The following is a 16273-nucleotide window of genomic DNA, read 5'->3' as shown; positions in this document are numbered from 1 at the left end:
TGAGCAAGTCATAACAAAATAATCATGGCCGGTTTTTTTGAGGCCTAGAATACGATTTAAAATCTTTTTATGTGTTTTGTTCTGAATATTTCAAGTTGTTTTTTACTATTAACCCTCTTCAATAAAAATATAAAAGATCGGTCTTGCAGAGATTGATCATATTGCTTCGATTTCTTTGGTAGATCGATCCTGGAACCATACAGCTGAATAGATCTTGGGAATCGATCTTTTTCAGAAGATCGAACAAACCTAATTCAGATGGTAAACTTGAAAAAGTGAAGTGCAAATGAAAAAGTGCAATTTTCCGGCCCGCTCCCATGTTTGTTTTTTTAAAAGTAATATTCGATTGATTGGGGAAAAAAGTTATCCAAATTTTGAAAACTCCAATATTATGTGTTGCTAATAAATAATGCAATACATAAAATCGGAGTTTTTTTAGTCAAATTTGTTTTTTCCCCTTATACTCGACTTTTACTTTAAAACAAAAAAAAAACATAGAAACGGGCCGGAAGAACAAAAAAAAACATCTGAAGCCTACAGATGATCACAGGCATTTCTAAGTCCGTTGCCCAGAAACTGGATAAAATAAAACCACTAAAAAAGAAAGCTATTTTTATTCTTCAATGTTGAGGGTTCTCATAGACATGGCTCAGAATCGGAATGATCGAGTGAATTTTGAGTTCTTAAAAACATAGTATCTGTGATTTGATTGAAAAAGTGTTTGGTGATTATTTTTTTTCAGAAATTTCATACAGAAATCATGCCAAACATCGATAATTTGTGTCATTTTTCTTGAAAGTAAGCAACCCACATTGTCTTAGTTAGATTAACTTGAGAAATCCTATTCGAGTAGTATCGAAATTAAATAAAGAAAATCCATGAAATCTGTAAAATTTATCTAGAATCAAGTATGTAAAGTGTAATTTTTGAAGAAGTTAGTTGAAAAATTTGTAAAATTACGATTTTTCCTGAGATTGCAACAGTCTTGTTCAAACTCTCAATGCAACGATCTTTTACGCAACTTTGACTATAATCTGTTTTTTCACTGTTGAAAAAAAAACTGAATTTTGAAGCCAAATAAAATTTAAAAAAAAAAACTCTCGGAGATATGCACAGAAAAAAGGAATTTATGTAAATATTTTTAAATTACCATTCAACATGTATACTGATAAGACAGTGATTCCTATAAAAACTAAAAATATATTTTCTTGCTTATAGTTATCGCTGTGCTACAGCTTCAGACTTTTAAACGGAAATGTAGAACCATCAATTCTAACATAAAAGGATTTTTCTGGAAAAAAACGGTTCAAACATTCATACGAACCATAAAACTATCTTCAAAATGTTTGTTATTTAATAAAATTGATTACATTAAAAAGGAGCCAATTGTTATCCCGAAAGGGAAAATATGGAAAAGCTTTTGGTACAATGCCTTCCAAAGGCTATAAATAAACTTATCGTTATTAAGTCAATCAAACAGCTAACTGATAGCGGTTTTTAGAGTGTAAAATGGCAAAAAGATAACCTGAGATTAAGAAATCAAGATTGAGAACTGGAACTCGAACGAAATTTGCATAAAAATCTGTCATTTTGTGGATTCTTTTGTATTTTTGACAACTTTACTTGACCGCTTATTTTATACGTAATTTTGAATAAAAAACTAAATTTTCACTGTTTGTGGCGGAAAAGGCCTTCGAGGAAAAGTTTAATTTTTGAAAAACTTTTCAAAAATATGTACGAAAAAAAGAACGTTAGTCAATAAATTTCAATATAGATTTTATATCCAACGCAAAAGAGAATGATTTCCAAAAAAAAAATATTTTCCTACCTACAACTTATCACTTTGGTATAGCTTAAGGTTTCCAAAATTTCTTCAACAGGTATCCGGCCCGAGCAAATTCGGGCTATTTTATCTTAAAACCTGGCAAAATGCGAGCATTTCATTTCAAACTTGTCTACCAAAAATCCGGGCAAATTTGGTAAAAATCCAGGAACTACTCAACAAACCCAAGAAAAAAATCTTTTTTTCATAAAAATTCATCAGCAGATTTAAATCATAATTTAGACTTCTAAAAATTCCTTCATAATTATTTTCATAAAACTTGCTAAAAAAAATTTCGTTTTGGACGCATAAATAAAAAAAATTTCACAACACAATTTGTTTTTATTTGTGTGATTAAGCAAATGAAATGAATATATCAGGGCAAAATCCAGGCTATATTAAATGAAATCCGGGCTACTGGGTCGAAAAAGACTTTTACCAAATTTTTTATTGATTATCCAGGCAATCTGGAAAGCTTTGTAAAGCTCCAGAAGACTTTGAAGTGGTGAGAAGTAGTACAAATAGTAGTTGAATTTTTTTAATGAATTTTGAAAAACAAAACCCTAAACTTCGAAATAATTCCATTTTTTCTTATTACTTACTACCTTACCCGGTGTGCTTTGCAACACCTTTCAAAAATATATTTCAAAAAAATTAATCTTAAATTTAAGATCAGTCGAATAAAAAAAAATTCATTTGATTTCCATAAGTTTTTTTAAAGATTAAGGTCATATTGAGTTTTATTCAAAAGTGGCTCCATAGAGTAGTTCCAACCTATCTCTCGGGCAAGTTCCCTACAACCCCGTCCTTTTTTATCATCAAACTCGAGAAAAACTTTCCAGTCCTTCGAGGGCACACACTAATCTGTCGCCATATTGGAAGCTTGTAGTACCAATTTCACCTTCCGGGGTTAAAAGTTCACGAACCTGTCAAAGCGACACATTTCCTTCATATGTGTGTGTATATGTTTACGGTCCCCATGCATTTGAGGGTGTCATAAAACATGTGCTAATAGTACATACTTCATCACCCTCGATTACCCCGGGCCGTATTTTTCCGGACGGTTGAGTTGGATGTCTCGGCCCGGGTTCATTATCCACCCAATGCTCAAACGCCTGAAGGTCGCCACTTAAGGGGAATCATGTTAGGAAAGGCAAAAGAAAGAAAAATGATTCGAGAACAAAATACCTACACACGACATCAGTTTTACTTCTTCATATTCTTCTTAGCCAAAGCTCGACAAATTATATGGAAATGGAGGTCTCGTTCGAGGAAAAACGGAAACCATTTTCAGTGAATGCACAGAAAAAAAAAAATTAATTCAACTTGTCCCAGGACAAGGATTTCAAAGCAAACCCAGGAAGAGCATCGGAAATTTCAATACAGAAACTTCTTTCATTCAAAAGCATAGACATATTGAGACTTATAAACTTCAATCAACCGTATCAAAAATTGTGAAATTCATATAAGAACATGAAATTTTTTGAACTTTTTTTTGTGTGTGCCCCAGCAAACAAGCAAGATCAAATAATAATCCCCCCTAGATCTACTACTAACGTTTACGTTTGTTTGTCTCTTTTCTTCCTTCTCCTGCACAGATTCATCATGGTGTTCACATGTTTGGCCTTAAGTGTCTTTTCAACTATTGCGGAATACGAGGAACAGGCAACCGCCATCTTATTCGTCATGGAAATTATCGTAGTTATATGGTTCGGAGTCGAGTTCTTCCTACGGTAAGTACTTTCTTACAAGGAGCTGAACAGTCTTGATTTGTGGGTTTTCTTCCAGTCTGAGCCCCATTTTGTCTGGGCGATTCGCGGTTCACCAGGCGGTCGGTTGGAAATGATAGTCCTTTTGAGGTTTGGGGAAAGTAAATATGCGTAATTGAGACACGACTATTTATTGATGCCATGTCCGCAGTCCGGTTGCAAACATGAAGTTTTACGAGGCAACGGACATTAGGATAGGCCATTGAGGGTTTTTTTCGAGTTTTGATTTTTTAAGTTCGAAATATAAATTTTTGCTCAAAATAAATTGATTTTTTTTTCAATTTTTCAAAATAAGGATAAAAAAAATCTCAAGTTTGACCTTAAATGGAAACTTTTTAGATTCCATGAAATAAAATGGTTGGGAAACAATAGTCACATAGTTACAATAGTCACAATCGTCAATAATACACCCTAATGGCCACCCAATTCTGGTTCGGTCAAGTTGTTGGGGAAATAATTTTCCGACAACCTTATTTATCTTTGTGGCTCTCAGAGTCAGAGTCGGTCGATGAAAATATTGATTCCGAAGGCTATTTTTCCATCGTTGGCCGGCCATGCGATGCAATGTTAACTCATTGTTGATTTTTGTACATTGCCTGAAGGTGGTTTAAGGTTGATGATTATCTTTTTTTTTTTGTTTTGTTTATCGGTTTGGAGTGGTTTTATTTTTAAATATTGAAACCATTATTGATTTTGTGTGTGTATATCCATGTGTTTGGATCATGTTTATTAACCTCGATACTTGATTAAAATTGGCAAAAAAAGATCGAACTGTTGAATTTCTCTCAAGGACGTTCAAAAACACACATCTTTGGCAAATTTTTAACATTCTATTTCGGGTTTGAAAATTGCATTCCGCTTTCTCATCGTGCCTGTGAAAGAAAAATCAACATCCCTTTGAATTTTTCTATCGTAAAGTTTAAAAGCTCTTTTTTCTAGTGCCATTTTTTTTTTCAAAGTTTGAACTCTTCTGTGAGAAACTATCCAAATTAAGCAATATTAAAAAAAGATTTTTTTTCATCAATTTTTGTTTGTTTTGATCGTTCAATTGATTCTGAGCCTCCTTTAATTTTTTTTTCAAAATATCTAATTCTTTAGATTTTTGGTTGATTTTTCTCGGTGATAACAGAATAAATGCTAATTATAATTAGTTTATGCTTCGGTTATTTTCATAAAATCTTATTCAACTAACTTCAGAACTAAAATGTAAAAAAAAATTCATGCAATACTTCGCTAGGCACCAAGGAGTGAAGTCAATCGAATTTATTGTTTTTCAATGTCAAAAGACTTAACCCTGTTAATTAGCTATTAACTGTTAAGGCGGTACACGTGAAGGTCAGATTAAGTTAATAAATTAATTATAAAAAAAAGCTATTAACTTTTTTGCCTAAGTAAATGCGAAGTTACGGTCTTCAACAAAGTTGTTCAGTGAAAATTTTTCTTTAAAAATTTATGAATTCTCACAAAAACTTTGCTTGGTTTCACAGAAGGAACAAATAATATTTTGATTTTTCAGTACAAAGTACAAAATATTAAATTTTCCCATACACATATAAAAGGTCAAATTTACTCATGCAAACGTTACTCAAAAATTCTGCAAATAATCATGCATAAGTTTCAAACCAAATCGAAGCTTTTTCGACCCCAGGGTTCAAGAAATTCTAGAATGACCTCAAATCGACTGTCTTTTGTGCAGTAGTTCCTCTTTGTAAGCTATTATATAACTTAAAAAAAAAACGAATGTGTTCAATTTTTATAAAATTTTCGATGTAAAATTACTCAATTTTCAGAGGTTGTGTGCAATTTTGTTGCATGCAATCTTTTGTACTTTTTTCCTCGTGTTGTCAGAGCTCCGGGTGACAATAGAAGGATCTCAAAATAGTTTCGGCCTTATTTAAAAAAAAAATTCTACATTTCACTACACTTTGATCTTAGCCTTTAGGTCGAGAAGCGATATTTCTATGTATATTTCAGTTCTGAAGATAATTGAAGAAGATTAAATGAATATAACCGAAACGTAAACTTGATAGCAATTATTCTTACATCACCGAGAAAAATCAACCAAAAATCGAAAAGATAAAACTAAAAAAAAGTATATGCAACGAAATATTAAAAACCATCAAATTGTATGACCGAAAATGTGGGCGTTATTGATTATCAGATACTTTAAGTTTTTAGTTTCAAAAAATCTCCAATAAATTATTTTTTCAAACCAAAACGTGAATTTGTTTTTTTTCTGCGAAGAAAATCTTGAAAAACGTTCTTAAACCTCTAAATGATTTACTTTATCGATGATTAGGAATTTGCTTCCTGTTAAAAGAGAAAATTGATTTCGTAATTTGCACACAAACAAGAGCCAAATACAATATTTCACTGCATTTATTGCCAAGTTATTTCCAGTATCGAATTTTAATTTGTCACTTCAAATCACAAAACAAATTTTCAAAGTTTATCGAAAATATAAAGTGATTTGACTCAAATTTCGAAATTCCGAAGCGAATTTTTATTCTTATATAAGTTTGAAGGTTAAATTGAATAAATTTTATATATTTTGGTATTGTTTTGAGCTTTCCAAACGTTCTCAATTCAAGTATAACAAACAATAATATTTTTAATTTTTTTCACAACAAAATGGCGTGGTTTTGATAAATTCTGTTTTTAATCAGTTTTGGAAAATAATATTCTGTACTCTAAAGGTAATCGATTAAAACATCAGTTTAAGTTGTCTAAGATTATTCGGTAAAAAAGCTGTCAATTATTGGTCTCAATATTTGGAAAGCTTATGATAGCTTGAGAAATTTCACAACATCAATCGCGACTTTTGAAACTTAATATCTAACAAAAGATTTCTAATGGGTAAATTTTATTTTACATTAAAGCTAGTCAAACCTCAACTTTAAGACTGAAAAGAATAAATAAGAATTTTTCATCTGATGAATATTTAAATGTAATTTTTCACCAAGATGTGGGTTCATGATTCTTATTTTACCTAAAAATTTATGACCTGTATTAAAAATTAGATATTTTAAAATGTAATTTATATGAATTATTCAGAACTAGATTTCGGAATGTCGATTGAGTCGATTTAAAAATGGCAAAATTCAAATATTCTGAATTTTTATATACAAGAATTCAACTAAAGTTGAACAATCAAATTTGAAATTCAAATAAGGTACATCGGGGTAAGTCTGGACGATAGTTATCTAAACAATACTACACATTATTTTTTCAAACTTTCAATGCATTACGTTATCTTTACTTGTCATCTATCCAAAAACAGTAAAAAAAACACGATTTCAGCAATAACGAATGTTTACAGCGACTTTTTGTTAACTTTCTCATTTTAACTACGATGCCGAGTTGATGAGCAAAAGAATTTTCAGTTACAATTTGCTCGTATAATAGCTATCTCAGGACAGCATAATCTATATTGAAACAATCCTCACATCCAGAATAACAAGTAAAGAAAAGATACGGTGGTTAAAAATGAAGAAAAAAGTGATTTTTTTGAAAATACTAAAATTTTGGTTTCGAACCCTACATTGGGTAAGCGGGGGTAAATGTATAGACTTGATGCTTAAACAATGTTTCATTCATGAAAAGAATCATTCAGTACAATTTGGCTATTTTTAGGATTCGAATGATGAGAAGCTAGGAAAAATACTTTTTTTTTATAAATGAGCAAATCCAGAAAAAATACTTAGAGAGCATCCATTTATGACGTAATGCTCAAAAGAGGAAACGGAGTGAGCTTGAACATTACGGATTGTGACATGGACGAGAGAATTACGTAACAATTTTTTTTTTAATTTTATTCTACTGGTTATACCTTTATGTGATAACATCACAACTTTTGCCAGATCTGAAATAATTAACAGATCAAAGTCAGATTAAAAGTTCATAAGCTTAAACAAGACTGCAAATTGCGTGTATCAGTTCCTATTTCAAAATTCTGGTAGAGACTTCCTGAGATCCAAACAGCATTTCCGTGAATTTTCAGCGTTACGTAATTTTCATAGGGGGGTACGTCGTAGCGTTACGATTTGACGGGGGGTAGAGAGTCAAAAAAGTACACTTGTTGCATTACTTAATTCATGGATGCCACCTTATTTCTAATGATATATCCATATTTTTCCGTTTTATATGTTTCGACTGTTCTACAACATATGTTACCCGTAATAATTAATGAACTTTGCCTCTCCAATTGTAAGAAGAACTTTTTTCGATAAAAAAAAAATGAAAATTTCCTGAAGAATCAAAAGGAAAAAATAATCGTCCCCTCTAACCCGAATTTTAATCATTTAATCAAGATAACATACCATACAAAATTTCATATCTAATTGGATCACTTTAAAGCGACCCTCAAACATCTATAAGTTGATAATTTTTTGAAAAAGGTAAAAAATTCTTTTAAAAGAAGTATTATGACCTCTGGCAACACTGTAAAAATCTTAAAACGTAATCTAAGTGAAGATTTAAGGCTTAAGAACAATTTAGTAGAAGACAACAAGTAGTTTTGGACAATACGAAAAAAAATTTTACACCATTGTGTGTATATTTTTCTATACCTTTTTATAGGGATAAAGTATGAAAAATCAAAAATTAGACAAAAGATTCTGCAAGTTTTTTTTTCTAAGGTTAAATTTTATTGTACATCGAACAACTTTCTACTGAACTTAGGATATTTATGATGAATCATTCAAAAATGTGTAAAATGTTTCAAAGAATTTCAAAAGTGACTTCGGTATGAATTCTTGCTGAGTTCTTGAAAATTTCGAATAAAAATCACTTAGTCAATGAAATGACCGAGAGCCTAAAGCCGTACTCCTGCGCACATTTAAATGATTTATACAAGATGGAGCCAGAGTTTCAAAAGCAAAGGAACCTCTTTCAAATGTCTAATTTTTGAAAGATTGGCAGTTATTTTAAAATAGTTGAGCTGATTGCTTTTGTTCTTTTGCGTTTCTATTTTCGCCACCATCTGTGCATTGTTTTTCATGTGTGTTTTTTTTTTGTTAGAAATATGTCTATTTTATTCTGAATGAATTTGAAACCTGATGTTTGTGTTATATTGTTTTCAACTATCTTTTAAAATTTTAAAATTTTTTTAGGAATCAGATCCGAAAGAATATATACAAAATTTTGTAAAGTTTGAAATCATGTAAAATCTTTACTTGTCAAGATAATAAAAATCTGTTAATGATGTTCTATTTTTTAATCGATTCTCCGATTATCATTACAAATTTGTAGCTTTCCAATCATAATTTGGCCCTTAATTGAAAACGTTTTTGTGTTTGGAATATTATTATCCAATAACAGTATTAAGAGAATCACTCATTTTAGTGGGTTGTGCTGACGTATGAACTTTAAACTACACGAATAACACACGACGCTTAACACATGACACTTAACGTTCTCACTTACGGAAAAAAGAAACTAAAATTACCTTTTCTTCAACCGGTTCCGGGCTGGATGTTGCCCATCTATAGGACGTAATTTTGGTCTAAATTTTGAAATTAAACATTTTCGGCTGTCCGTCAACTTCAAAATAATGCTATTTTAATGAAAATCTTGGCCACCCATGAACTATACGAATAATCGTCCCCACTTATTGCGGTGTATGTACCTTCATCTTGAATGCAGACGCAGAATTTTGAATAGAAACAAGGATTCCATTTTCACGAAAAGAAATAGAATTAGTAATGCTGGATTAAACTTAATTTGAAACCCAATTAAAGACCTATATTAAATTTTATAAATTAAGAGTAAAAGAACCGAGGACTTTTTGATAAAAAAAACTGAGAATTGAGGTTCAAAACTTACAATCTTCACCATCATTAAGAAGTTTCTATAGTAACTTTATGTTTTAACTTTTTTTAGAAATAATGCTCTGATTTTAGACTTTCATTAATTCAAAAACTCAGGATAAGGATTGCAATCCATGTTCAGTACCCAGATGTTTTAAGAAAGGCCTATCAATCGAAATTATAAAGAGCAACGTCTTTAAAATTGAAATTCAATAAAAGGCTTGAAATTTTGGTATATTCTTGAATTTTGAGCAAAACTTAGGCCAATTTTTTATCAAGCACTTTTTGTTCATATCCAATTGAAAAAAAAAATTGTTTCGAGAATCAATATTTTGCGAAAATTGCTGAAATAGTTTGAAACTATTATATCCTTCTATAAGCCATTGATTTTTAAAATATAATTTTTGAAACCAATAATTATTTTTGAAAATCCGCTTAAGATGTGTTGTAAATCTTATGCTTTTTTCCGAAAGAAAATATTGAAATACATTTTTCTGTGAACTGTTTGTGTGTTTTAAGTTCTTTCCCTGGCATCGTTTTTTCACCTCTTTATCATTATCAGTTAAAATAACTTTCTGATCATATTACGTTTTTCATATGTATTTATATCATGAATAATTCAGATTTGAAAGCGCTCAAATTTTCATAAATTCCGAAACTTAAATTGCCAAGAATAAACTTAATATTGCAGTGCAAACACTCAATCCCTTGAGAAGGAATGTAATCATGTACTGGCATTTTGAAGAAACAATAAATTCAAAACGAATTTCAAGCATTGTAAACTACCAGATATTAAAAAAAAACTTTTCAATTGAAATTATCGATTAAATTTTTCTTCAACCTAAACTGATTTCGTATCCAATATTTGTATTTGAAAATCAATTCATCAAAAGAAAATAGCGTTTGCATGATGAAATTTTTTTCCTTTTATGGCGACCGTTAGTTTTAAAGTGTCCATAAGACCGCTTTAAGCATTACATGGCATGACCTTTTTTGATTGATTTGACTACTGAAAATAGCAATAAAATTTTTGGAAGCGATTCATTAAGTCCTGAATTAGCGCAACCAGTTTTAATTTTGTATGGGAAAACAAAATTTTTCATTCTTAAATCACCAGAGATGTACTGGAAGTTCAGAAAAATATAACTTTGGATTATTATTATTATTTTATTCCTGTACTGCAGTACATTTCATGTGAACAACCCATAAACCTAACATGTACCCTAGAAAAGATATTCGATGTTATGCAAACAAAAAAGGTTTTTCAAATTTTTTTTTCAATTTTAGCGTTTTTGACTGATTATTTGAAAGCTTTTACACTGTAGGGGTAAAAAAAAAATTACTCAGATGCTTGGCGACCCAAAACGCATCGAAAAAACATATGGGAACAAAAAGTAAATTTTTGCAGGGCCATTTCTCGGCCATTTAAGCGTTCCCGGGAATCGGATATTTTGATGATCCTTTTCTCAAGAGTTCTCGAGATCCCAAGAAAAATTGAACATGAACATTTTAACACTCTACTGCTTTCGAAACTTTATCTATATGATACCTTTAAATTTTAGGAAGTAGTATTGCAAAACAGTTCAAACTATTTGAATGGCTCAAAAATTCAATTTGCGATTATAAAACCCAAGACTAAAAAACTAAGTATCTACTTAAACCGATAGTTTTGACTGATTTTCGATGCTGAAGTCTGGAAAAAATTAGAAAAAAATTATCATCATTGCACACTGGTATAGAACATCAATCTAGCGGAACTAAATTTATAGCGCCCAGGGATGAAAAGATAGACTTTTGATGTCTTCGACAACATTGCATAATTTTATAAGGCGCATACTATGGAATAAAATATAGAGTCAAGGGGTCCACCAATAGCAAGATAAAAATACTAACTTTTTTGTAAAGCATTTTAGAGCTTTGGTTTTTTCTACAAAGTTGTTTATCTTAACAAAATACATAACTTTGTTGAACAAGTCAAAGTTCTACAATTTCATTCTAAGGAGTTACAATGAAATTAAAAATAAAACCTTGAAAAAAACAGTTTTTTAAATCTGAAACGTTGTAGGTAAGGCAAAACCATTTTCAGTCTTCGAAACAAAGTTGAAAAAAGTTAAGATCTACAATCTTCTAGTAAATTATGATGTGTTTAGAAATTGCTGAAGCGCTGTAGAAAGCATTTAGTGTTATATATTAACGATTTTCAAAGGAAAGTTTATCAAATTGCGCAAACTTTTGCACCATCAGCACATGTGGATTTTATTTTTGGTGTTAAGAGGAATCATCTATATATATAAAAATGAATTTCTGTCTGTCTGTCTGTCTGTCTGTCTGTCTGTCTGTCTGTCTGTTCCCTATAGACTCGAAAACCACTGAACCGATTTACGTGAAACTTGGCAGGTGGGGGTATTGGAGGCCGGGGAAGGTTCCTGTTATGGTTTGAGACCCCTCCCTCTTACAGGAAGGGGGGAGGGGGTCTTTCATATAAAAGTAATAAGTCTTCATAACTCGAGAACTGATGAAGCAAATCAAACCAAACTAGGCATGAGAGGGTACTTGGGTACGAGGAATGTTTCTATGAATATTTGGTACCCCTCCCTCCTTCCAGTGAGGAGATAAGAAGGAGGGAGGGCCTACCTTAAATTTTTTTACATAACTTTAGAACTAATCAAGCTAATGGAACCAAATTTGGCATGGAAGGGTAGGGGAATACGAGGAATGGTTCCTTGATTACTTCAGACCCCTCCCTCCTTCCAGTGAATATACAGGAAGGAAGGAGGGGGCTTTCATATCTTTTTAATTGCATAACTTGAAAAGTATTCGATCAAATGTAACCAAATTTGGCTTGGAAGTTAATTTTGGGTACGATAAATAGTTCTTTGAATATTTGCTACCCTTTCCCCCTTCCAGTCAGGAGATAAAAGGGGGGGGGGGTCCTCCACAATTTTCAGCATATTTGGATAGTTAGGTGTGGGAAGGTATTAGATTACGAGGAATGTTTCTCTGATATTTTGAGAACCCTCCGTTCTGCAATTTATAAAATCTTAAGCATGCTTCCATACAATTTTTACATAACTCGGGAGCTTACCCAGCAAATGAAACGAAATTTGATTTGTAAGGGTATTTGAGCACATGGAATGTTTCTGTGAATATTTGGTACTACTGCCTCCTTCCAGTTGCGTGATAGGGAGGAGAGAGTGGGCTTCTTTACAAATTTTCGCATAACTTGAACAAATGGAAACAATTTTGACATGGGAAAGCATTTGGATAGGTAAAAAGGTTATAAGCTTATTTGAGACTCCTTTCTCATTCAGTTGGGGATGAAGTAAGAGAAGACGGGGGCTCATATACGATTATGTTGCATAAACCAAGCACTTATCTAACAAATGGAACCAATATGACATGGGAACGATCTAACAATCGAGCAAATGGATCAGAATTGGGCATGGGAATGTATTTGAATACACGGAATGTTTGATCTTGATCCCCTCCTTCCAGGTAGGGGATGATTGGCAGCAAAAGGGGCTTCGATACAAATTTTATGGCACAACTTGACAACTAATAAAGCAAACGAAATCAAATTTGGCATGGGAGGGTATTCGAGTACAAGAAATGTTTTTTTCGGTGGTTTAGCACCCCTCTCTCCTTTCAGTGTAAAGATATAATGGGAATAGCGTCACTCATACTTCTTTTTTTCAAATATTTAGATAACTAATCGAGAAAATGGAATCAAATTTGCATGTGAGCATATTTGTGTACGGGTAATGTTGCTTCGATGGTTTGAGAACCCCTTCTTTTGCCAGAGGGTCACCCATCTTTTGAATAGCTCGAGAGCTTATCGAGAATGACGCCATACATTATATGGAGTCGTATTTGTATACAAGAAGTGTTTTTCTGATGTTATGAGACCCCATTCCTTCCAATAGGGTTAAAGGAATGATGAAGGGGGTCACTCTCACAATTTGAACAATAATTTGAGAACGAATAGGTAAAGTGAGTGTCCCGTGATTTTATTTTGTTACAGAAGATTTTTCAAGGATAGTTTGAGACCCTCTCTACAAATAAATGGACAGCGAAGATTCCATATATAAAAAAATTTGGCATAAGCTATAAACTTATGAAGCAAAGAAATCCAGAGTCATAAAAAGGATTAAAACACGGATTGAAAAAAAATTAATTAAGACTTCAAAATAAAAAACGTTGCAATTTTATATTGAAAAAACATTTTAATAATATTGGAATTGAATTTAGAATTTTGTGCATGAAAAGTTTAATAACTCGGGACCACAAATTGCGATAATTTTTGGAAGGTGTAGCAAAGCACACCGGGTCAGCTAGTTACCATATAAAACTAGCGTGGAACTCGGTGAACTCGAAGCAATTTTAAGATTCAAAATCTAGTAGTTTGTTCACAAATATCGCTTTTTTAGACACTTTATTAGTTTCTTAGTTTATTTGATGCAATGAACTTGCAGAATTTGAGAATAAGAAATAATTAGATAATTTAACTGGTTTTCCGTTTCGAATTTATCAATAGAATCTGTTCTAGTACATCATTATATAAATGATATCTGTACCAACACGTGAAAGTGATTGAACTCCAATAAAAAATAGCTTTCAGCTTTCAGTAGCTGGTGGCAGGCCATTTTTTGCTCTATTTAACGAAAAAAACACTTTTGAGATAATAAATTTTCGTTGGATTACAAACTCAATTTGAGTAAAGGATCTATGACCGTTTTGAAACCAGAGCTGCATCGCCATTCATTGCATCAAATAAACTAAGAAACTAATAAAGTGTCTAAAAAAGTGATATTTGATAATTCGATAAACTTTTCTTTGAAATTCGTTAATATATGGTATTGTTTTTCGACTGGATGATTTTTAATTTTTGGAGATTGAAACGGCTTATTCAGTCATTTGTGGGAATAAAAACGAGTTATTTTTATTATTGTCCAAACGTTTCGGCCATTTATTGTGGCCTTCATCAGTGGGTAACTGTAAATTTATTGTAATTTTGTAACATTGTCTAAATTTGTGTTATGTTAACATATTTTGTACTCACTAATTGTAAGGTTCGTTTTTAGTCTAATTTTTGTGGTAATTAAATATTGTAGTTCGAATTTTGTCTGTGAATACTGTATCAAATATGTTAGTTTGAAAAATTGAACGTTTCCTATTTTTTTAAACTCACTGCGTCGAAAATTGAACCGCAACGCTTCACCATTAGATAAACTGTGCGGCAGCGCTTTGTTTACTAATGGCTACTCGGATTTTGTGTGTTAGTGTTTTGATCGTGATTGGTTATTGCTATGTTACTAACATTTGTTTTGTGTTTTCGTGTGGTTGTACATTGTAAATAGGATGTTTGCATATGTGGAACTGAGGTTGTTTACGTCGGTTCTAAAGTTTAATGTGTTCGTGTTTGTGTAGATGTGACACATTTCCAGGATTGGGAGAGCGCTCGATCTTCTGGTTCTATCAATGACTCTGGCTTTCTCGAGATCCATCGTGTGGCCTTCATCAATGATATGAGCCAGAAGAGCGGTACAGTTCTCTCTCATGCTCGCTTTCTCGGTGTTCGTTTGGGTGGAATCCCGTGTAGATAGCTGTTCATACTTCTTGATATTTGACTTGTGTCCAACGAGTCTTGTTTTCAAGTTGTTACGACTCATACCGATGTACTGTTTTGGGCAGCTGCTACACGGGATGGAATAGATGATGTTTGGTGTTTCAGATGAAGCAATCGGGTCTTTGGCTCGTGGCAATAACATTCCAAGCGGCTTTGGAATGCAATTAGCGATGTGAATTTCAGCGTAATCGGTTTTCAGGATTTTTGTGATGTGGCTTGATAGGTTCGGGATGAAAGTGAGCGGAAAATATCGGTTTTGCGGAGGATTGATGCTGGATTCTGTTGCTGTTTGCTCGGTCTGGAGATTGCTTTCGGAGTGGTGTTGTGTTTGTTGTTCTACGGCAGTTGATTGGTGATCTTTGTTGTTTGGTTTATGCTGTTGTTGGGTGGGTGGTATGATGGCTGGTTGCTGTTGGGTTGGATGCTGTTCGATTGGATGCTGTTCAGTAGGATGCTGGTCGGTTGGATGTTGTTCGATGGTGATGTTTGGAGTTGTTGACTGTTCGTGCTGATGGATATGATTTTCCCGGTTTATTATGCGGTTGATGAGTTGTTTTGGATAGTTGTTCTGGCGCAGGATTCTATGGATGGTCATATGCTGTTTTGATTTTTGGTTTCTTGAATCGAACTTTATCACTCGTTTGACGAAGTTTCGGGCTACGTTTAGTTTGACGCTAATCGGGTGAAATGAGTGGTAGTTCAATAGGCGGCCTGATGAAATGTCTTTGCTGTACCATTCAGTGCTCAACGTCCTGTCTTCATTAATGGTGATGAAAGTATCTAGAAAAGCGATACTGTTGTTTTTGGCTGTTTCCATCGTAATCTTTCATTTTTGGATGATAGGAGTTGAACGTCTGGAGTACGTGGGTTAGTTGGTTGTTGGGCAAAGCTAGTAATAAGTCATCAACATATTTGATCAGCAGGGGTACTGGGAAATCGAGTTTTTTGGTGCAATTTCGCAGAAGGCCTTCCATCACTAAATCGCATAAGATTGGTGAAGTAGGGCTACCCATCGCTGTGCCTTCTTTTTGCCGGTAGATTTTTTGACCAAAAGTGAAGTAGCAGCTCTCCAAGCAGAGCTCTATCATTTCGATAAAAATATCCAGGTTTATGTTTGTCGCTTTCCCGATCGTGTCCCAATTCATAATAATTCATGATATCATTATGAATTGGGACACGATCGGGAAAGCGACAAACATAAACCTGGATATTTTTATCGAAATGATAGAGCTCTGCTTGGAGAGCTGCT

The 16273-nt window shown here is 32.8% G+C and overlaps 1 protein-coding gene across 14 annotated transcripts in view; it reads left to right on the top strand.

Annotated features, from left to right (window-relative positions):
- The window catches only part of LOC129751553 (potassium voltage-gated channel subfamily KQT member 1-like), a 705179-nt gene that overhangs the window by 303208 nt on the left and 385698 nt on the right, over positions 1-16273 (top strand). For all 14 annotated transcript variants that reach the window (XM_055747130.1, XM_055747121.1, XM_055747116.1 and 11 more), the window contains one exon: positions 3421-3555. In XM_055747130.1, the coding sequence (XP_055603105.1) occupies positions 3421-3555 (135 nt within the window). The remainder of the gene's footprint in view (positions 1-3420; positions 3556-16273) is intronic.

The sequence above is a fragment of the Uranotaenia lowii genome, chromosome 3 (genome assembly GCF_029784155.1).
Source record: "Uranotaenia lowii strain MFRU-FL chromosome 3, ASM2978415v1, whole genome shotgun sequence".
Classification (NCBI taxonomy): domain Eukaryota; kingdom Metazoa; phylum Arthropoda; class Insecta; order Diptera; family Culicidae; genus Uranotaenia; species Uranotaenia lowii.
This window is presented reverse-complemented; position numbering and strand designations above follow the sequence as displayed.